Source organism: Danio aesculapii, chromosome 16 (genome assembly GCF_903798145.1).
Source record: "Danio aesculapii chromosome 16, fDanAes4.1, whole genome shotgun sequence".
NCBI classification, from domain to species: domain Eukaryota; kingdom Metazoa; phylum Chordata; class Actinopteri; order Cypriniformes; family Danionidae; genus Danio; species Danio aesculapii.
Genome location: NC_079450.1, coordinates 41,522,445 through 41,544,346, shown reverse-complemented (window position 1 = coordinate 41,544,346; position 21,902 = coordinate 41,522,445). Strand labels below are relative to the sequence as shown.

Here is a 21,902-nt window from a genome sequence, read left to right as displayed (position 1 = left end):
ATTCCATTTGACCAGTATTTTGCTGAGATTAGTCAGTTAATAAGCTAAATAAACTATTTTATATCTGTGTTTCGTATTCAAAATTTAAGCTGATACTGGAAATAATGTTGTATTACCTGACATTTTATATAGGAAAATTCATACTGTAAAATGTCTATTTGTGATTGTCATTGTGTTATATAAGTAACCCTGAAATTGTAACGTGTCCTAATATAGTTGCCACCCCTTTTTGTCTTAACAGTTCATGTTATCAGTACACCAAGTAATAAACACAGGTAAATAAAAAATTATGTTTCATTTGTGTGTTCTGTGTTTTTTCCTCAGTTAAAAGTTTCTTTAACTTAATCCTCGAATCGCCTAAAAATGCTGAAGAAAAAAACGACTCGTTAAAAAGATTTGACTCCCAAGAATCATTCAGGAGTCGGGCATCGCTAGCAACTTCCGGAAAACCAACGTGTGCTGAAATCACATGTGCGCTGGCTAGTTCACAGCAGCATGAGTGGCACATGTACTGTGGTAACTTTCGCACATTAAAGTCTATATGTTTTCGGAGTGTTCTAAAGAAGAGTCGGAATATTTGTAGGAACGCGTTTTTGTTAAACTGTGAGTATCTGATGACATTATCGTTTTTTTAACTGTATTTTTATGTCTTTATCCGGTCACATTAAGCTAACGTTAGTCTCGCAGTTCGTTGCCGTGCTAATTTAAAGTGTCCAGTACGCACGTCATTGTTTTTACCTCAACATGGTTTTAAATTTGCTGCAATAATGTAAATATGAATATCTATATTTCTGTGGCCTTATGATTGTTGGCACATGTTAAAACTGTAAGTAGTTTCATGTTCCTAGCTAACAATCAACCAGCCTGTTATGCAAGTAACTTGAAAGTTATATTTGTCACCACAACAGGCAGATATATGTTTAAATACAATAAAAAATATCATGAATACTTAAAAGTGAGATACACTGTAGACTGGAAGAAAGCCACATGGTACAATCAATACATTGTGAGGTGTTCGTATGCTTTAAGATATGCTTGACGTTAAATAATGTCAATTTCTTGCTTGCAGCGGTGCTGTAGTACAACCTTATAAGTATCAAGCATGGGAAGGAAGTTGGATCCCACCATTAAGGTGAAAAGAGGACCAGGACGTAAGGCCAGGAAACAGAAAGGAGCAGAAACTGAGCTCTCTAAGTTTTTGGCTGATGGTAAACAACACATATATTAATATATGTTCATTTGTTGTTATTTTCTTAATGCATGCGTGCATTTGTTTTCTAATATTGTTTAATGGTCTCTTTTCACAGATGAGGGGCCAAAAAAACTTTCAAGCAGAGCGAGGAAACGGTAAATTTCTCACGATCTGGAAACATTTAATATTTTCGTATCTAGATTGAGAACTTAATTTTTTTTTAATTGTATGTATTTTTTATTTGTACAGAGCTGCAAAGAGAGCCCAGGTTACCAAACAGCTCAAAGAACCTAAGCAGGAGGAAAAGCCCCAAAAAGGTATTAAGTTTTAAAGGGGACCTTTTATGCACTATTTTACAAGATGTAAAATAAGTTGCTGATGTCTCTAAAGTGTGTATGTGAAGTTTCAGCTCAAAATACCACATTAATAATTTTTTAGAACTCTTTGAAACTGCCCCGTTTATGCTGTGTTCACACCAGATGCCAAAGAAGCGTCAAGCAATAGTGTTTAATGTTAAGTCAATGCAAAGATGCGAATGGACATCCTGTGGCACGATACGAATGAGGCGGTGCAAAGGATGTGATTTGCGCAAATGAAGCGGTGCGAGTTGAGTGTATCGCTTTAGTTTGAAAATCTGAACTTCAGCGGGCATTCGCGCCACGTTAACCAATCAGGAGCTTGCTCTTGTGGGGGCGTGATTATGATGCAATGCCTGTTGTTAGTGTCCTGGAAGAAAATCCTCCTGCCAACACCGACAACAGTTCATCAAACTGTGCTCGGCTCAGTCAGAAGCACAGCTGAAAGCTTCCATCATCCAGGTACAGTTTCTGGAGGAGTTGATTGAACTCACAGAGCTGGGTGCACCTCTGAATACATTTAATGGACTTAGACACTGCTCCAAACAAATCAACGCTGTTTTTTAGTTCTACGAAAGCAAATAAACACAGCTATTCTCTCAATAAAATCCATGTTAGCCATTTATCAACGAAGCTAGAGTCACTGGGCAGACAGAAGCCCCACCCATGACGCGAATCCACGTCTGTTGTGAAGTGAATTTGACATGCGAATGAAGCAAGTAAACTGAAAATGTTCACGCGTCTATTGCCTAGTGTGAACACAGCATTAGGCTTGATCCAAATTGTGCTGTTTTGGGGACTGTCCCTTTATATTTAACCGAGATTGTGTTCCCAGCCCTCTTTTCAAGTAGGAGATTAAAGGTGGACTGCTGCTTCTCAATTAATATAAAATGAATCAATAAAATAATCAATTTATGCTTATTTCAGGTTTTTCTGATGAGAATAAAGAGTGGCTGAAACCAGCACAGAGGAAGCGAAAGCTTGAACAGTCTGAGGAAGATGAGGATAGTGACAGCCAATGGGAAGATGATGATGACGACGATGATGAGCAGAAATTTGATCACAAGGGCTTGAAGAATGATGAGGATGATGATGACAACGATGAAGATGATATGGTTGATGACTATGGTGCTGATGAAGGTGATGAAAAAGACAGTGATGAAGAAGAGGTATGTTTTTTTTTTTTTTTAACCAGTGAAACAAATTTTTTTATCTAAGGGGAAATTTTGACATTACCAGATGTCATTAACATATGAACTGAAGTGCTATTATATAGACTATTTTGAGGGATGTAAACAATAGTGGTCCTAACGTATTTCCCTTTTTACATTTTTAATTTCCAAAGCTTCCGAGAATCCCAAAAAGTCCAAATATTGATAAATAATCAAATGGCAGATGTTGTAATGTAAAGCTATCATTGAATTGCCTCTTGTTACAGTTACGGAAAAGTTGGATTATTATTCCTGCTTTAGTTGAAAACAAGCTGGAAGTCTTCATAAGCCATTGACATGACCACTATTTTTTTTTTTACACTTAATGCCTTTATTTTCTTCTACCGCTACTACAAAATGAGGTTCAAAAAAAGCTGTGTCCAACAGTACAGCGTGCTTGACTTTTAATTTCCCTGTGAGATTCACTGGAAGCTATATCAACAGCATATTGTTTTCTTTTCTTGGATCAGTATTTAATCGGGCTGTCAATATTTAAGACATTTTTTACTAAAAAGTGCAAATGCAAAATAACCACTTGGTTGGTACCCTGTGAATAAAAATATTCAACATTAAGGCATATTCAGTTTATGACAACCTTATACTTCCAATTGACATGTTATAATCTTAAAAAAAAAAAGACAAACTCAAAATGTACACAATTTTCTAATGTGTTTTTTCATTGACAGCTTCTGCCAATAGAAAAAGCTGCAAGAAAACAGAAAAAGCAAACAAGCATAAAACCAGAAAGTGATGATGATGATGATGACGACGACGACGAGGAGGAGGAGGAGGATGATGATGACAAAGAAAAGGATGATAGTGAGGAGGAGGATACTGTTCAAGCAAATATTGATACCACAGAGAAATTCAAACTTCCTGGTGCTGCAGATAGAGCTAAGGAGGGTAAGCACAGCTTAATTATGACCACACTACTGATTTTCTTAGCTTTAATTTACCCAGAATTGTATTTTTCATTATGGCTGGGCGATATGGACCAACATTCATATCCTGTTATATTTTAACTAAGCCCTGATATATCCTGGTATTGTCTTGTGTACAATGTTCAGTTAAAATTGAAGCCAAAGGCATATGTGATATTTTCAGCATGTCTTAATTTTTTGAACTGAGAAATTTTTTTCATATTTTAAAAGTAAATCTGATTCCAATATTTTTGGAGATAAAAAAGGATGAAAAACTTTAAGAAAAAATATTTTTAATTAAAGGTGCAGTATATAAGGGCCTACTCGCACTATGCTATCCGAACCGTGCCCAGGCCCGTTTCCCGGATCATTTGAGAAGTGTGAGTGCTCTGAATTGGAGCCCGGTTCACTTGGGCTTGTGCAAAACGTGCCAAAGCCCGAAACTGAAAGCGAGACGTGACTTTTAAGGGACTGTTTTATATGCGTTTATTAATCATTGTTACTGTTCAATGAATGCAAACTGTCGTAGTTTATTAAAGACGCAAACCTCTCACTGCACGAAAGCTCCGCACCTTCAGCAAACCTCCTAATTCCTGCAGCATGAGGACTTTGATTGTTTATGAGTGTCAAAAGTGGCTGATCTGTTTGACGAAATATTTTACTGCATGTCGCTGCATATCAAATGACTTAAACGACGATATAACTGAAGAAATCTCCACTGTGCTGAGCAAGAGCGCTTCTGACCAGCGCATCATCGATGACGTAAGCGTGCCCAGGCCCGAATGTAATGTGAGTGCGGGCGGTCGGTGGAGACGGGAGGGGGGACAAGCGTGCTTTACTATACATTAGCCACGTTTCCACTATCGCGCCTAAAGCAAGCGAGCCAGGGCGAGCCAAGGCCAGTCGCGTTTCCACTATCACTTCCGGGGCTTAATCGGGCCAAAGCAGGGCTTCCTTGGGGTCAGCGTCCAGCCTTTTTCGGCCCGCCGAATACCTTGGGCCAAGGAGGGCCAACTGGGGCTTCGGGGCGGGGTTACGTACAAAGGCGGAGTTTTCCTGTCAGGTAAAGAGGAGACAAGATGCTTTCTTCCCTTACATTTGTTTTGCTATCGCGCTTGATCAACTCACTAAGAAGAAGAAAAAATGGATAGCAGACAGTACTGGTCAGTTGAGGACACCAGGGCTCTTCTGAACATTTGGGCCGAGGAAAATGTTCAGAGGCAAATAGACGGCGTTTGCAGAAATGAGGACGTTATCAAATCTGTGTTCGAAGTAAATGCCGCCGAACTCGAATGTCCTTATCCAGGGATCGCCTTACACCAACAGACCACAAACAGTAAAAAAGCAATCGCTTCGGTGTTCTCCATCTTCCTGCTCTCGTAGTGATGGCCAGGTTATGTTTGTGGTTATAATTTGAGTTTTTTGTTCCCGCTGAAGTGGGCGGGTTGTGTGACGTTTGATTCGGGGGACGTTCTGGGGGCGGTGTTTGCGTGACGCGCTGCGAGCAACCAGCCCGACAGTGGAAACGCGACATGATTTCGGCCTCATTTCTCAACCTCCCGGGCTATTGGCCCGGCCTGGCCCAATTAAAGCCCTGGCTCGCACTGGCCCGATAGTGGAAATGTGGCTATTGTGTGAGTACGCCCTAAGATTGACACCCCAAATGGTTAAACTAGGTGTTGCACTCCTAATTCAAAACACCTTTTCCCCTGCCCCCTCTGGCGATGACTCCATGCAAATGCAGGTTGCCAGATTGATAAAACCAAGTGGAGTGAGCATACCTAAATATTAAGCCTACACGGTGTCCTAACTACATGCATGATAAAAGGAATATTTGTTAAAAGGAGTTTTTGTCCTAACCATCACCTGAAATTTATATTTTAGAACCTTTTTTTTTTTTTGTGTAGCTGAACAACAGCATTAACTTCTATGACAATGATTAACTCAGGTAGTGATTGTATGCTTTATTCAGTGTTAAATGCTAGCAATCTGAGATTGTAAACAAAAACCGTTTGAACTATGACTCCATACAAACCAACACATATCAGTTACTCAGCATCTATTAGTTATTTTAAAGAGATTAAGGCCCAATCCCAATTCTTTTTTTTTTACCCCTACCTCTTCCCTTTCCCCTTCCCCCTTGGCCCTTAAAACCAAGTATGAAGGGGAAGGGCTTCAAAATTTACCCCTAAGAATTAGGACAGCACCTGCACGTCACATGTCATCACGATCTCATGCTTCATGTGATATCAGACGATCGCGACTGCTGTAGTTATTCCAGTTGCTTTAATTTTTGGTATTTATCTTCAAGAAATCACTGAAGGCATATATTATGTTGTCATAACCATCTAATGTGGTAATTATTTATTTTTTATTTTTTTTAAAGGATGACGGTAAAACACGAACGCGGTTATGAATCAATTAAAACATATGTTTGTTTGTTGTAAAAATTCGTAATAAAGACAAAAAATTGTAATTTGTGGATCTCCTTACTTCCGGGTTCAGCAATACTGCCGTTGTGGCTGTTGGATTCTGGGAAATTTTCTTACACTTTGGTTTCGAATGTGGTCCTGAAAAATCTTCGTTCAAAGGGCTATCTACCCCTTCCTCTTAGCCCTACGCCTTCAAGCTAAAGAGAATTGGGACACCCCTACCCCTTGAAGTGAACGCGCAAAACGAGGGGTAGGGGTAAGGGGAAGGGCTAAGGGGTAGAATTGGGATTGGGCCTTAAAATGTATCAATTAGATTATAACCCTTCCTTTTGTTGGCGTGCTATGCACTATTCTGTGCTTCTGAATGGCTGTATTTAAATGTTTGTCATGTTGCATCTGGTGCAGATAGTCAAATTGATTGTCACTGGAATCTTGTGCATCACTTGTTGTTGGGACACGGTGTTACAGTGTAACTAATTCAGTTAATGATTACATTTAAAATATTTATACTTATGAAAATCCACGAGGTGGTTTTTAATTAGCAATAAGTCTGCGTCTGATTTTGGAGGCTGCTGCTGTGCTACTTTTCTACCATGGCTGCATACATTGAGGCAGCCTTCAAGACTGAAATGAAATACAGTGTTTTCAATGTAACACGGGGTGCTGAAATATAATTAGGTTTTTGGCAGTGGGCTGGTTATAGAGCCCAAAACACATGCGTGCGTCTGAGCTTTAGCAGTCAGTGGGTGCTTTGAGCACAAAACCCGAGAGAGCAGTGGCTGCACGATTCTGGCAAAAATGTGAATCACAATTTTTTTTGCCTAAAATCAAGATCACGATTTTGTAAATGTAAAATAAAGGTTAATATGATTAGCCTATTATTATTATTGTTAAATCTCAAACATATGGTAAAACAACAACAATAATAGTATTAGGCCTATGTGTAGGTCTACTGTTGCTTAATCCAAAATTTTGTATTATGGTGGACTTGAACAGACTTTCAATATGTCCTGTTTGTTCTCGGCAGTAAACAAACAGTGCGTCAGCTCACGTGCGATTTCGCGACCGTGAATACATCATTCCAAGACAAAAATGACATTTTTGGGTGAATTATACCTTATAAATACAGTACGTGAGACTTTCAACGCCATTTGAAGGTTTCAATGTTGCTTTGAAGACTTCTGCGGCCACCTTTTCTTCTCTCCTGACCTTGAAAATACAATTGGCTGAATCACAGAAAAAGCTGAATTAGGATCGTGTGTAGGGTCGAATCGAGATGGTGATCTTTTTTCGATTAATCGTGCAGCCCTAAGTGCATGTCAGACAGTTTATCAAGGATGTACAACTGGATCATGTCTCACTATAGTAAACAACTATAGTTTGCTCTCTGGGGTTTTGTGCAGCACCCACTGACTGCTGGAGCTCAGATGCACGCAAGTGTTTTGGTCTCTATAACCAGCACACTGCCAAAAACCTAATTATATTTCAGCAATTTATTTCTCGTTTTAATTAATCTTGTCTAATTTGTGGACAAATTTGTGTCTAATCTTATCTAACGACTCTCTGGTCTTTTGAATTTATCAGGTAACGTGTCACAGCGTCAGTACACTGCTTCCATCTTTTGCTTTTACGCTTGTATTTAGTAATTATAGCGAAAACCTCAGATATTATTGGTTGCTCACCTTTTTTACCAACCAAGTTTGTTGACTCTATTATAACGACACAATCACTCTGCCTATTTATGCCAGAGTCCCACGGAAAAAAAGTGATTGACAGGTGGTAATTTGTGTGTAACCTATTTTTATTTATTTATGATTTGGTTATAGGTAAAACAAAGACCATGTGGGTCAGGTAGTTGAAACGGTAGGCTACAAATAATTAATTTATTTATTAATTATTCATAAATGATTAAATCACTACCCCCTACGACGACAATGCCATCGTCCACCGCAATGTTTCACATTAGACATCATACGATGCCAAATTGGTCTACATCGCCCAAACCTAACATCAATCATGCAGACGACAGATGCCACAGAATTGATAGTGCAACAGCAACTGACTTTTAATTTTCATGAGGGTTTTAACATTTATAAAAGTTGTGTTCATGAACATGCCGCCCACATACAACTTTTGTAAGAGACACTATACTAGGCGAAAAAGCACTCCCATCACAGCTCTGTCTACATATATGTACAGTTTTAAGCTCCTGTGATGCACTCACAACAATCGCTCCTATAGTGTCACACACACTAGGGGCTGAACAACTTAAGATTTTTTGAAGTCAACTTAGATATATTAAAGTCAAGCAGTTAATTGTGTGGGCAGGTTTTATGCTGTGAACTTAGCTTCATGTGTAAGGATACCATGTAGTCAAAAAGCACATGATCTGTGCAGCATGAGTAGTCAACATCAGTCAAACAGCATCATCGCAAAGCATTAAAATTGACTAGTCTGTTAGTTTGCAACTGCAATTGCAGATGCAAATCCAAAGCTGTTCAAACAACTGCTCATGTTGAGTAATGGGTCTTTATTGCTGTTTACATCCAGTAGACGAAGAGCTTTACCATAAAGCTGCAACTGGTTTAAAATATGAGTAGCATGTCCATGGCAGCAAAATAAAAAACCTGCTGTCCTGTGGAAGATGGATACAACTGTAAAATGTCACTCCTTCTTAAACTCTAGATTTGGTTGTGCTATAATATAGTTCTTTCAGCATGTTTAAAAAGATATATATTTTTTAAACACGCAACCCTAATTTTTAATCCTTTGCCCTAATTTCTCATGCACATAGGTCTTTTACCGATGGACCTGAAGACCATCCATCAGAGGATTAAAGATAATGTGGATGTACTGTCCAACTTCAGTGAGAAGAGAGAAGAAGGCAAGGAGAGATCAGAGTATCTATCTCTGCTGTGTGCCGACCTCTGCACCTATTACAGCTACAACCAGTTCCTCATCGGCAAACTCATGGATCTTTTCTCTCTTTCTGAGGTTTGTATTTGGATCTATACATAACATGACAGGTTTTGTAAAAAGTTAAGTTGCTGAAGTGTAAATGCTTCCTGTTTTAGCACCACCCACTTGCTTCCTCACAAGGTGTGTGGCTATGCCAACAGGATAAAAAATGTCTGTCATAATCTGAAGTGGTGGATGGTCACACTTCCTCCACCTCTATATGAATTGACAGTACACTTATATTTGATAATGATTTCAAAGCTGTTATTATTGAATTTTGTTTTCATTTGTTAATTGGACTGCAATTTTCAATTTTAGCTGATCGATTTTCTTGAGGCCAATGAAGTTCATAGACCAGTAACCATCAGAACCAACACCCTGAAAACCAGGAGGAGAGACTTGGCTCAGGTTTGAAACTTATCTTGAATTTTTTTTTTTTTTTTTTTTTTAACAAAATGTTGTAATATTTTAAAAGAGAGGGGTACTTATACAGTTTTGTTTTTGAACAATGCTAAGTAAATGTTATTTAATGTGGATCAAAAAAGTGCCTGATATAACAATAAACACTTTAAAATAACAAAAAAAGTATGGAAATGGATATTATGCCTCAAGACCATACTTGGCTGCCTGTTTCACAGAATGGTGCCTGTCCTTTTTTCGAAGTAAAATTCGACATACTACATATAAAAGTATAATTCAAGTTCAGATAAACTTAAAAAGGGACGGCATTTATCATTGTGATCTCACTAGTAAATTAAATTAAATGGGCTGTGCATATTCATTATCCCATATGGAACATAACCATCTGTTTTCATCATTATTATTATTATTATTATTATTATATTTTTTTAATGATATTCAAATAATTGCTATAAACAGTGGATTTTCTTTTAGCAATAAAGTAATGAGTTATGTAGGTGTGTATTGTCAACACGGAATATGAGCTCATAAATGTTCTATTATTGTACCTCACTGAAAAAAGTTTTTTGTTGGGATGTGTCTGTATATTAAAAAAAAAAATTAAGGCATTTAAATTATTCAGTGGCCTGAAATAGTTGAAATTATGGACTGACTATTAGTTTATTATGTCTATATATGTTAGAATAAAGAGTCCTCTAAATAACTGCAAAGTCCTACATGTAAAGTCATTAGGTGCATTCGACCCTAAAGCAGCGCTGCGCAGATCGATAGGTCTTAAAGCGGTGCATGCCTGTTAGAAATTTTGTCGGGATTAATGCTGCGCCAACGCTACATGACTGTCACATGTGGCATGAACGTACCGCGACAGCACTCCGAGATCAGATGACTGATTCAGCCAGTGCAACATCTGAAGAGCGCCTGCTGGAGCTGAGATGACGACACTGACATTACACGATTGGCTGAGTTCACCGCATGACAACAACCACATGTGTTTCGAGTTTATTATTGGACAAATTCCGTCTCACAAATTTCAAAACAAACAATTAACTTTTCATACCCTCTCTATCTTGTACACATCATGCTTATTAAAAGACTACAAATATGTTTATGAGGGCTAGATTGTTTGCACAAGTTTATTTGGCCTTTTTTTATACAGACTACTGTATTTAGCTCCATAAACAATTTAAATAATATATTTTAGTAAATAACCCAAATATTAACTAAAATAAGTCTTAGACTTGTAATGAAATAATTATCATCATTGATCCTGACACCCGTATAAAGATTTCCTAACAAATTAAGTAAAAACATATTTAATTAAGTATAAAAATATATGATTATAAAATATTTTATTTTCTGTCAAGCCGTTTATGCAAAAATTTTAATGTACCTGCTCTTTCTGGGAAATTTCTACTTAAAGTTAGTTAAATCATTTTGGTCCTTTTGTTCAATCTTTTTGGATTAAAGTGCTTTTTTAAAAATGCTTTCATTATCCAAAACAACCCTATTCGTGGATATGTAATTCCTTTTTATGTGCCCTATTGTTTCCCCCTTATTTCTCATGTGTTTGTTATATAGGCTACATAAATTTAATTTATAATTACCGTATTGTTTAAAAATGAACTATAGTTTGTAGAGACTGTATTCTGTTTTATTTGTACTGTAAATCTTTTGTTGTTATTGCAATAAATAAATGATCACTGCCGCAACTCTGAGCCCCGAAGTGTCCGGCCTGACGGCTCTGTTTTTCAACTCCGCCTGCGCTCTACTAATCTTGTTGATCACAGGCTGCAGCTGTGCTTCATGTTGAACGCACCTATTGTATGCGGAAACATAGACCTTTATTTATAAATAGTATAATTATGGAAACTGTTCATCCTAACTGAAAGCTACATCGTATTTGCTGGCCTCATGCATTGCACAGTCCTGTCAGTTGGTCAGTCAGCATGTAACCTTAAAGGGTTAAACAAATAATGCACAGCACCACTACGATTGCAGAAAAGTTTGCTCTGTTATAATTTACCTACGTTTTGTTGTGATTTATAACCCGCTATAAAAAAACAGCAACACCTGAAAGTTTTGAATGAGAAGCTGTAATGTAGCCCTGCTATGGAAGAACAAATGTAGCGGAAACCATGAGATAAATTTTATTTTATTTTAAAGGTGCCTTATAAAGAAAATATGGGCTTAGTTAAATAATAACAGTTCAGTGCCTGAAAATGTCCATAACGTGAGCCTCATATACCATTGTTTCCCTTTTCTCATGTAAATTGCGCTAGTGTAAAACCCGTTGGAAAACAGGCCGAACAGAACACAGTATGGACTGTATTTTTGGCTATTCATTAGCACACCCTCGAGATTTGCATGTACTTTAGGTCACGGATTGCATGAATGGTCAAGGATCTCCCAATTTGTTATTGGTTAACCAAGCGATCATGTTTCGTTTTGTGCCACACACACAGCAGGTTTGTGGGTGTGGAAATGTGCTCAGAATATCATTATTCAAAAAGAAAAAACATTTCCTCTTTCTAAATGCTACCTATCTTTGACCTGTCTTCCCCTGAAATTTGATGTTTGTGTGTGGTCGGGCGGTCCAATTTCACTAACATGAAAGTGTATGTGACACAAAGGCTTGATTGATATGGCAAAGGCTTAGTTTAATGCATTGTAGATTCGATTTTAAGATGTAGGTAGTGCACTAAAACCAAATGCAAAGTTGTATTTGATTGTGGAAATGGCTGAGGTTTAGCTGAATGAATGAGTGGAAAATCTAGCTTATGTCACTAGACCAGGGCTGTCCAAACTCTGTCCTGGAGGGCCGGTGTCGTACATATTTTAGTTCCAACTCTAACTAAACACCCTTGAACCAGCTAATCAAGCTCTTCCTCACGTCCAGTGAGGTGTGTTGGAGCTAAACTATGCAGGACACCGGCCCTCCAGGACCGAGTTTGTACATCTTTGCACTAGAGAAGTTTGTCATTTTCACTGTAAGGTCAGGTTGACATGACAGGTTTTGTGAACTTAAAGTTATTTTGCTGAAGTACAGATACTTCCTGTTTTAGTACCACCCATCTGCTGTTTCACAAGGTGTGTGGCTATGCTAACAGGATAAAGGAACTCTGTCAAGATCTGAAGAGGTGGTTGGCTATGCCCCCTCCACTTCTATATGAATTGGCAGTACATTTGTCAGAATATATTTATAAAATAATTTTTATTTAATTTAGAAAAAAAATGAACATTTTGTCATTAATTACTCGCCCTCAGTGTTGGGCGAGCTACTTGAAAAATGTAGTGAGCTAAGTTATTAGCTACTCTACTTAAAATGTAGCTTAACTTCACTAAAAGCTACCCCCTGGGAAATGTATCAAGCTAAGTTAAAAGGTACTTGGCAAAAGTAGATTTGCTACATCTAAGCTATTTTTACAATTTTAATTTTTAAATCGAAGCAACTTAAATCCAAGTCAATCATATCGAAGTGATCAAAAAATCTGTCAATGAAACATATGAGGCATAATAGTTTAGTTCAGTTATTTACTGTAAATAATATGCTGTACTAAACAGAAACACATTAGAGTATATAACATCTAAAACAAAAAATCCAATAAAACCACATTTAAAATACTATAGTAATTTATAGTAAAGCGAAATATTTTGGAATTAGCATTATATTGTGTGTGTGTGTGATTGTGTGTGTTTTTATATATTTTTGAGCACAGCATCAGAAGTTATTGCATCTTAACATGTACTTCTCGAGGTATGGTCACGAGGAATCCTGCTTCTGAAATAACTCTTCTCCCTCAGTCATCTTTCCATCAAGCAAGTTTCGGTTGGCAATGTCGCCAACCAGATGTGGCAGTAACGCACCAAAAACTTTGTTGTCGAACACCGTGAAACAGGAAGAATTCGTCATTCTCTCTATCATATGGATTTACTTTCATCGGCTAGACACCAGTCTCACAGCTCCGTGAATGTCGGTGCCGTCACTTTTTGATCCGCCATCGGTAAAGGTAGCTAGTGTGGACGCTACTGCACTACTTGACTAATAATTAGAAAGTAGCGACGCTACCGTCAAGCTACTCAGAAGTGCAGTTAAGCTAGTAGCGTCACTGCTTGTAGCTACGCTACTGCCCAACACTGATCGCCCTCATCCTATTCCAAACTCTTGAGACTTTGTTCATTTTTAGGACACAAATTGGCATATTTTTTGATATTCAAAATCTCTATGATCCTCCATAGATAGCAACAGTCACGTTCAAAGCCTCAAAAAGTAGCAAGAACAACATCAAAACAGTACGTTACTTCAGCGGTTCATCTAGAGTCTCATAAAGCATGAGATTAATGAGAGAAATGTGTAACAGCTTTATTAAACCATTTTGTCTCTTCAGCATCAAGTTTTCATGAGAGCACTATGACACATGAAATAAAAATTTTCTAGTAGCTTCATTAAATTAGCTAAATCACTAAATGCTCACCAACAACCAGAAATTTTCCTGCAGTCGGACTTCTCTTGTGACTATTGTCAAACTAAGAATCAATAGACGTGCTTAAACTGAAGATGCAATCAGCATGACTTCAAACTAGTTCTGGGAAACAGTTTAGTTTTTTTTAAGACAATGTTTAAATGTTACTACAAGATAGGCACTTAAGTCTCATTTTTTTAGGTGTCTTGTTTTACCCGTTTTTATAACGTAACACCAATAACAGATAAGATTAAAGTGCAAAAAAAGGTCAAAGTGGTTATATAGATGTCAATCTGGTTCACAGATTTCTTGTGTAATCTAATGGCTCATTCTTTAACACAGGCTCTGATCAACAGAGGAGTAAACCTGGATCCATTGGGGAAATGGTCAAAAGTGGGACTGGTTATCTATGACTCCTCTGTTCCCATAGGTCAGTTTCATTGTCATTTCAAAATAAGATTTGTTTTTTCTTTGTCCTTTATTTCAGGTGCCCGTAAGCTCACATTGTCAATAGTAATTGTTTGTTTCATACAGGAGCAACTCCTGAATATTTGGCAGGCCATTACATGTTACAAGGCGCATCGTCATTTCTGCCTGTAATGGCTCTGTCTCCCCAGGAGGGGGAGTCCGTGTTGGACATGAGCGCCGCTCCTGGAGGCAAGACCACATATATGGGTGAGCATATGCTTCTCCATAGCAGTCAGACCAACTGCTGTGTTTTTGTAAAGTGGCTAATCTCTTTTTTATTGGCACAGCTGACACAAGAGAATAAAAGCAATGTGGAAATATGCACTATTATCTTTCTACAACATTAATTGAAGTGTCAGAAAATGTTTTTAGAGTTTGTGTATAATTTGTGCGGTGCAGCTCAGCTCATGAGGAACACCGGCATGATCGTGGCTAATGACGCAAATGTAGACAGACTGAAGAGCGTGGTGGGAAACATCCATCGCCTCGGTGTCACCAACGCTGTCATATGCAACTATGACGGCAGACAGTTCCCAAAGGTCAGCACTATTTTTTTCTTCTTCAGTCCTATTTGGTCATGGAATATTTCACACTTAGTTAAGCTTTTTGTTTTTTTACTGTTCTGTTATTGCTACATTTTAGAATTATTCATATATTTCTGTAGGCTTAATGTGGTTTAGTTGTTATTGTGTCTTATCTGAAGTGTTTTGTGTTGGATTGTAGGTAATGGGAGGTTTCGACAGAGTGCTTTTGGATGCTCCTTGCTCAGGTACAGGAGTCATTTCCAAAGATCCAGCAGTGAAAACTGGCAAGGTAATTCTGTTCTCAAAACCAACTGTTTGTGTCCTATTCTTATTGGGGTATTTGATCTTAAGGTTTTTGAACACATGCTTCAGCCTTTATTCTGAAGACCGTTGCATTTTCTATTAAAAATTCTAAAAAGTCTTTGTTTTCTTTCCTCAGGATGAGGCTGATATTCTTCGCTCAGCTCATTTGCAGAAGGAGCTCATTCTGTCTGCTATCGACTCTGTCAATGCTGACTCTCAGACTGGTGGATACCTTGTTTACTGCACATGCTCTATTATGGTGAGTTTTTTTTATTCTCAAAATCAGACTAGTTAAATTGAACCTGGTTTATACTCGACGTGTCCTCTAGTTTGCTTGAGTGTGTGTGGCGAATGTGACATAATTGCTGTGTTTGCGGAGGTTTGCTTTTTGTGCGCGCAACATGATTTCGGCTGGCGGAGCGCATGATTTTTTTTTTGAGACTCCAGCAAACAGTTAGCGCTTCGCTGCATTTGATTTGAGTTGAATATGAAACACTTTGAAGAGATTTTGTCTGAAACAGGTATGACTGTACAGACATCTTTATGATCCGTGATCATAAAGATAACCAGATAGTCAATAATTCTTGGCTAGAAATTGGGGAAAAAGGAGGAAAGTTTTTGTTAAAGTTTGGAAAAACCTGAGGGCTAAGTTTGTTAAAGCCAAAAGAGGACAAGGCTAAAGGAGACCCAGGTACACAATCACAGAAATATGTTTTTCCACCAGTCATAGGTTTTACACTGATGTATATGTTATGATATTGAATTTAAAATAATTTAATGGTTACAAAACTATAATTAAGGAACAAATTATTTCTTTGATAACTGGAAAGGAATATTTAAACCTGTCGGTTTACAATAAACTGATGCCCTGTTTTTCTAGGCTTTATTGGTGATAATGGTCAGGAATGTTGAACCATTATTGCCTTTTTAGCATAATTATAGGACAGAAACTAGCCAAACTGTAATGTGTGAATTGTGGAGTGGGCTAAATCTGTATTTTCTTAGTAAGTGTACTTTTTTTTTTTGTTGTTGCTTTTATTGTTGCCATAATAAAAAAATATATTTGTAGAGCAACCCATGTTCTGTTGTCATTGATATTTTAGTAAACTTTAATAGGTAAAACTGTCCAAGATATGAACAAAAGCAAGTGATGCATTAAAGTTTGATAAAAAAAAATCGTGAATGGTTATAAAAATAATAAAAAATTTAGTTTAAAAATATTGAATGATATTAATGGTATGATGTAGTTCCGGAAACTTTCTACTTCTCTGTTTATCCGTTTGACTTAACGGTCAGTTGTTTTGACCACCCCTTTCATTTGAAAGAATATCACAACGGCGAACGCGGCAGGTATAAAAGCCTTGTCCGTTTCGATGCGGCGCCAGGCGAAATTATAAATCTAGCTTAATTTTCTCACAGTTCTGTAGATGTAAAATAAAGGTTAATATGAGTAGGCTATTATTATTGTTTATTCTTAAACATATGGTAAAACAACAATAATAATATTAGGCATACGTGTAGTTCTACTGTTGGTAAAAATGATCAATTTTGTCTACACTTAGAATGGTGGACTTGAATAGACTTTAAAATTGTCCTGGTAGTTAATGCACATTAAAGTGATTACATCACAATACAACTATTCATAATTCTGAAGTTGAATTACCATGTTTAAGATGTATGCTTGCCATTTGTCATTGAGAACATTATTAGACTCATTTTTTCACTGATAAAATGAGACGTGTGTCATTATCGGATTCCCTCTTGCATTTTATTCAGTGTTATATTGGCTAAAGTAGCTATACTGACACTGTAAAACATTTTGTGTTCAATATGAAAGAAACACATGTCAAATTCTTATCGTAATCATAACTTTAAAATGCGATATGGTCATTTAAATAATGTGCACGCTTTCAGTTTCACTTTCACTGTCGAGTGCACTCGTCATGCCTGCCATCACTTAGAGAAAAAAAAAACATACATGCTAATTAATTTTTACAATGAAGATTGTATCAAAGCAGTTTAACATAGAAGATTATAGTAGATTAAAACAGTGTCAGTTCAGTTTTCAGTTTAAGTTCAATTTAGTTCAGTTCAGTGTGGTTTAATTTTCACTGAGAGTCCAAACACTTAAGAGCAAATCCATTGATGCGCAGCTTCAAATGTCCCGAACCATGCAAGCCAGTGGCGACAGTGGGGACAAATCATACTTCCCGTACGACAATCTGAACATTATGGCCCGTTTCCACTGAGTGGTACGGTTCAGTTTGGTAAGCTTTTATGGCCGTTTCCACTGTCAAAAGGCATACCGTACCGTACCTTTCGATAGGGTACCAAACACGAGAAAGGGTACAAAAAGGCGGAGCTAGACGCGCAGCTGAACGCTATTGGTGTACAGAGATACGTCATTCGCTTACGCAACAAGCCAGAATGAAAACAAAAAACCCGCCATGTTTAAAATACACAGCCGACGAGCCGAGACATTACAGCGGAATTATATATACATATAATAACGAGCCATGGTCGACCTGGGCTCAAACAAACCTCGTCGTTGTCATGATGAACAGCCACAAAGCCAAGAAGAAGAGCAGATTTACCCTGTGCCCTGTAGTTTTTTACGAGCCAGTTTGAGGCGCGAGCGGTTTCGCTTTCTTGCTAGTGTTCGCCACGCGTCTATATCTGAAATAACAAATTTCTTGAGCTAATGATACTCACGTGCTTTTGAAACCCGATCCTGTCAGACACTGACAAACGCGAGAGTGAAGCGTGGGAAAAACAAGGGAGGAGCTGGAAAAAAAGGAGCACATTATTTTTCAGCAAACGTGAACAAACTGCAGTTATAATCAACTCATGTTCATAGAAAAGTTAGTAATAAACATTTCTACACAAGTATTTATGTGTAAAGCATCTGTTTTGTGAGAAGAGCTTCTCATATGATACGTGAACGACCGGTACAGCTTTATTGTAGACATTTCTTCGAGCGAGAATGATGTCGACTGAAACTTTCTGTCATACACCACGCCCACCAAAAGGGTACCCTTGTTAGTGGAAACGTAAGCTTGATAAAGGTGACCCGTACCAAACCGAACCGTACCATACCAGTCAGTGGAAACGAGACATTATTTACAGCATTATTACCTGCTTTTCACAGCCTATGCAGGTTCTGTTCGCTAAAGTAGACCTCAATTGCCGGCATTTGCGCATCTTCTCGGTAATAAACAAACAGTGTGTCAGCTCACATGTGATTTTGCAGCTGCAAATGCATAGTTGCATTAAACCAGAAATTTACATTTTTAGGGTAAATTATTCCTTAAATACAGTACGTGACACTTTAAACAGCATTTAGAGGTACGCTTTTAAAACGGTGTAAAGACTTGTGCGACTGCCTTTATTCTTCTCCCAAACTTGAAAATATAATTGGCTTACAATATAAAATATAATTTCAGAGATGTTGGATTAAGATTGTGTGGGGGGTCGAATCAAGATCGTGATTGTTTTTTTTTTTATAATCAATTGTGCAGCCCTACATATGTGTATATCTGCCAATAAATCTCTTTCTGGTTCTGATATTTAATGTCAAGTCAATTAAATGCATCCTTCATGAAAGGATTATTTTCTTGAAATAAATTACTGCAGACACAAAACGGTGTTGCATTCAGGACACTTCTTATCATTCCCCAACTATTTAATGTTCTTATCTCACATTATATGACAACATCTGTCTCAGAGGAGATGTAAAACCATTTAGGCATGACAGAAACAAATGACCAATTCCTTCGAGGTCAGTGATCATAATGCTTGAGATATCATAACCTGAGCTTAGGTTCCCACGATACATTTATTGGCCTGGAAATAATGAATATTCATGGTCTTGAAGTTTTACATTCTATAAGAAATAGTCTACAAACTTTAGTTTCAGGATGGTAAAAACCTTTTTAATTTTCTGTCTGATTCTGGACTGAATCAGATATTGCAATATTTTAGAGGAAAAGTGAAACGGGTAGATGTAAAATGTTATCAATCTATTTTTGAATAGCTGAAGTATGTGAATCATTGCATTTAATGGCCTCCTAAATATGAAAATTTTCCATCCATTTGGTATAAGATTTGATTTGTCTCCTCTATAGGTGGAAGAGAATGAGTGGGTGGTAGACTATGCTCTGAAGAAGAGAAATGTTAAGCTTGTCCCCACTGGATTGGACTTTGGCAAAGAGGGATTCACCAGGTAATGAGACCTTATTTGAGATCGATCTACAGTAATAAAGGTTATAGTCCTAGAAATTGAGTTCTTCAAGTGTGTTTGCCAGGGAAATTATAAAGTGCACTTTGAAAATCTTGATCTCTTTTCTGTAGATTCAAAGAGAAACGTTTCCATCCCTCTCTTAAACTGTCTCGACGATTCTACCCCCACTCTCACAACATGGATGGTTTTTTTGTGACCAAGCTGAAGAAGCTGTCTAACACCATCCCCACTGCACCAAAAGAAACAGGTGTGTACCTATTTCAAATGATTTTATAAGGGCTGCAACTAACGATTATTTTAATAATAGATAAATCTGTCGATTATTATTATTATTATTATTTTTCCGATTAATCAGATTTTTTGAAAAAAGGAAAAGCAATCATTTCCAACCCTTTATTCAAAAACAGGACTAAAACTTTTAGAAAGTGCACAAACATGTTGTCCTTGAACATCCCTGAGCTGTTATAATAATAAAAATTTAAAAAAAAAAAAAAAAAATTTGTATTGTCTTGTTTTTAATCCAAATATCTAAAAAATCTTAAATCAAGATAAATACTAGACAAGTTTTTATGTTTGCTTAACATGCAAAATTATTTACCAATAGGCTAAGAAAATAATCTTAATGAGATCATCTCAAACAGAAGTTTTAAGCATCACTTAATTTTCTCATGCCATTTTTCTTGTCCTGTCTTGATTTAAGATTTTTAAAATATTTGGACTGTAAATGAGACAAAATTAAAATCAAATACCTGATATTCAAATTCAGAAAAAAATGTGTGCGTGTTTTTTGTTGTTTAAAAGAGGTATAAATGATCTTGATCATGGTTTATAATGTGAGATGGGCATCACCATGTTTACTTGCTGCCGTGCGCATGCCTCATTCATAAAAGCAAAACACTCAGGATTCAGCATAAATTCATCAGTTACTCCCTAAATGCATGCAAGCAAGTGGCTGGCCAGCTGGGAGAAGAGTAGATTGAACTTTCACTACGTGTATCTGATATGAATAATACACATCGGCAAATGATAATTGAATGGATTGTTAGACTTCCATAGACTTTCTTGTGTGTTTTACAAACTCTAAATGTATTGTTTTACTAGTACTTGTGTGTATTTACATATTTAAAACAAAATAATCATTGGGTGGTTAAAAACACTGCATAATTGTGATATGACACGTCTTTCTCTGGCTCAGCGCCAGCCAACGCAACGCACCAAGGCTCAGTTTGAATTTTTTACCTCATGCTTGTCAAGCTGAATAACAAGTAAACACCAGCACCATGAACATTATGTTCCCCACTTCAAAACGGAACAAAAGCAGGATTCTGTAGCAATTTACCCTAATGTTGCTCCCTTCCTCGCCATGTATCTTTCCTCTAACGTTACCTATGCTCGTTTTATAGCTCCATCCTGTCTGAGGAGCTTAACACTGGCATCATTATTAATTATTAATTAAACATCTTCACGTCACTACACGACGTTGTTGCAGCCCTAATTTTATCTACAAATTTATATTTTATTTTTTATTAATTTTTCAAACATTCTTTAGAAAATCAAGAAGATTCTGTTGTAATGGAGACTGCAGCTTCATCAGAGACAAAAGCTATAGAACCGAAGCCTGCTTCAACTCCAGAAAAAGGCAACTTTAGAAAGAAACAGAAATTGAATCCTCAAACATCCAAGCCACTCATCGTTGAAAAGAAAGCCGAGATTAAAAAAACTGGTCCCAAAAAAGCCAAAATTGCCAAGTTGGATAGTAAAGCTGCAAAAAAGTTTGAGAAACCTTGCAAAAAACAGAAGGGAAAGCAAATGAATGGCAATCCAACAACAGAGGGGGTAAAGGAGAAGAAAGAGGGCAGTCCATTCGAGAAGAAAGAAAACAAAACGAAAAAGAAGAACTTGCTGAAGAAGAAGAAGAAGAACAGAATGGGCAAAAACAAATTTAAGAAGTTAAAAAGTATGCTCGGACAGCAAGAAAGCGGCCAGTGAACTTCAGTCATCTGACAGTGAATTGACACGGACCTGTATGCTCAGCACTGGGATCTGTCAGTGGTTTGACCCAAGACAGAAAGTGTAACCAGTCCCAGCCTGCTGTTGGGGACTCAAAGATCATTCTTTAGAAACGTACACAGTGAATTTGTGTATTTATACTGCTTTTCATAACTGTCAACCATACGGATTTACCAAGAAGGTTACTTCAACCTTGTGGTTTAAATGTCATAAATGTAAATTTCATTGTCAGTTTTTGATTTGTAAACAAAGAAACATTTAACAGAAATGCTGCAAATAATGTGAGATGTTTTTTTCCATCATACTTATTAAAAAAAAAGTTCAAAAATATAGTTTGCCTTCCTCTGAAAGACTGAAATTGTTTTCTGCCTTTAAGCTGACCTTTATTTTCAGCCTTTGAGGACATCA

The 21,902-nt window shown here is 37.2% G+C and overlaps 1 protein-coding gene and 2 non-coding genes across 3 annotated transcripts; all 3 read left to right on the top strand.

Annotated features, from left to right (window-relative positions):
* Positions 1–456: 456 nt before the first annotated feature.
* nop2 (NOP2 nucleolar protein homolog (yeast)) lies at positions 457–21,826 on the top strand. Its single transcript, XM_056475511.1, has 16 exons — positions 457–603; positions 1,070–1,208; positions 1,308–1,347; positions 1,442–1,509; positions 2,476–2,717; positions 3,446–3,662; positions 8,906–9,105; positions 9,388–9,477; positions 14,292–14,379; positions 14,484–14,624; positions 14,817–14,956; positions 15,141–15,230; positions 15,381–15,503; positions 19,369–19,466; positions 19,595–19,731; positions 21,034–21,826. Exons 2-16 carry the CDS (start codon positions 1,103–1,105, stop codon positions 21,471–21,473), a joined length of 2,220 nt encoding a protein of 739 aa, XP_056331486.1. The 5' UTR covers positions 457–603; positions 1,070–1,102; the 3' UTR covers positions 21,474–21,826.
* LOC130244017 (small nucleolar RNA SNORA29) lies at positions 9,173–9,312 on the top strand. Its single transcript, XR_008839193.1, has one exon. It is a non-coding gene; the product is annotated as a small nucleolar RNA SNORA29 (small nucleolar RNA).
* LOC130244016 (small nucleolar RNA SNORA29) lies at positions 12,539–12,678 on the top strand. The gene has a single exon (XR_008839192.1). It is a non-coding gene; the product is annotated as a small nucleolar RNA SNORA29 (small nucleolar RNA).
* Positions 21,827–21,902: the final 76 nt, after the last annotated feature.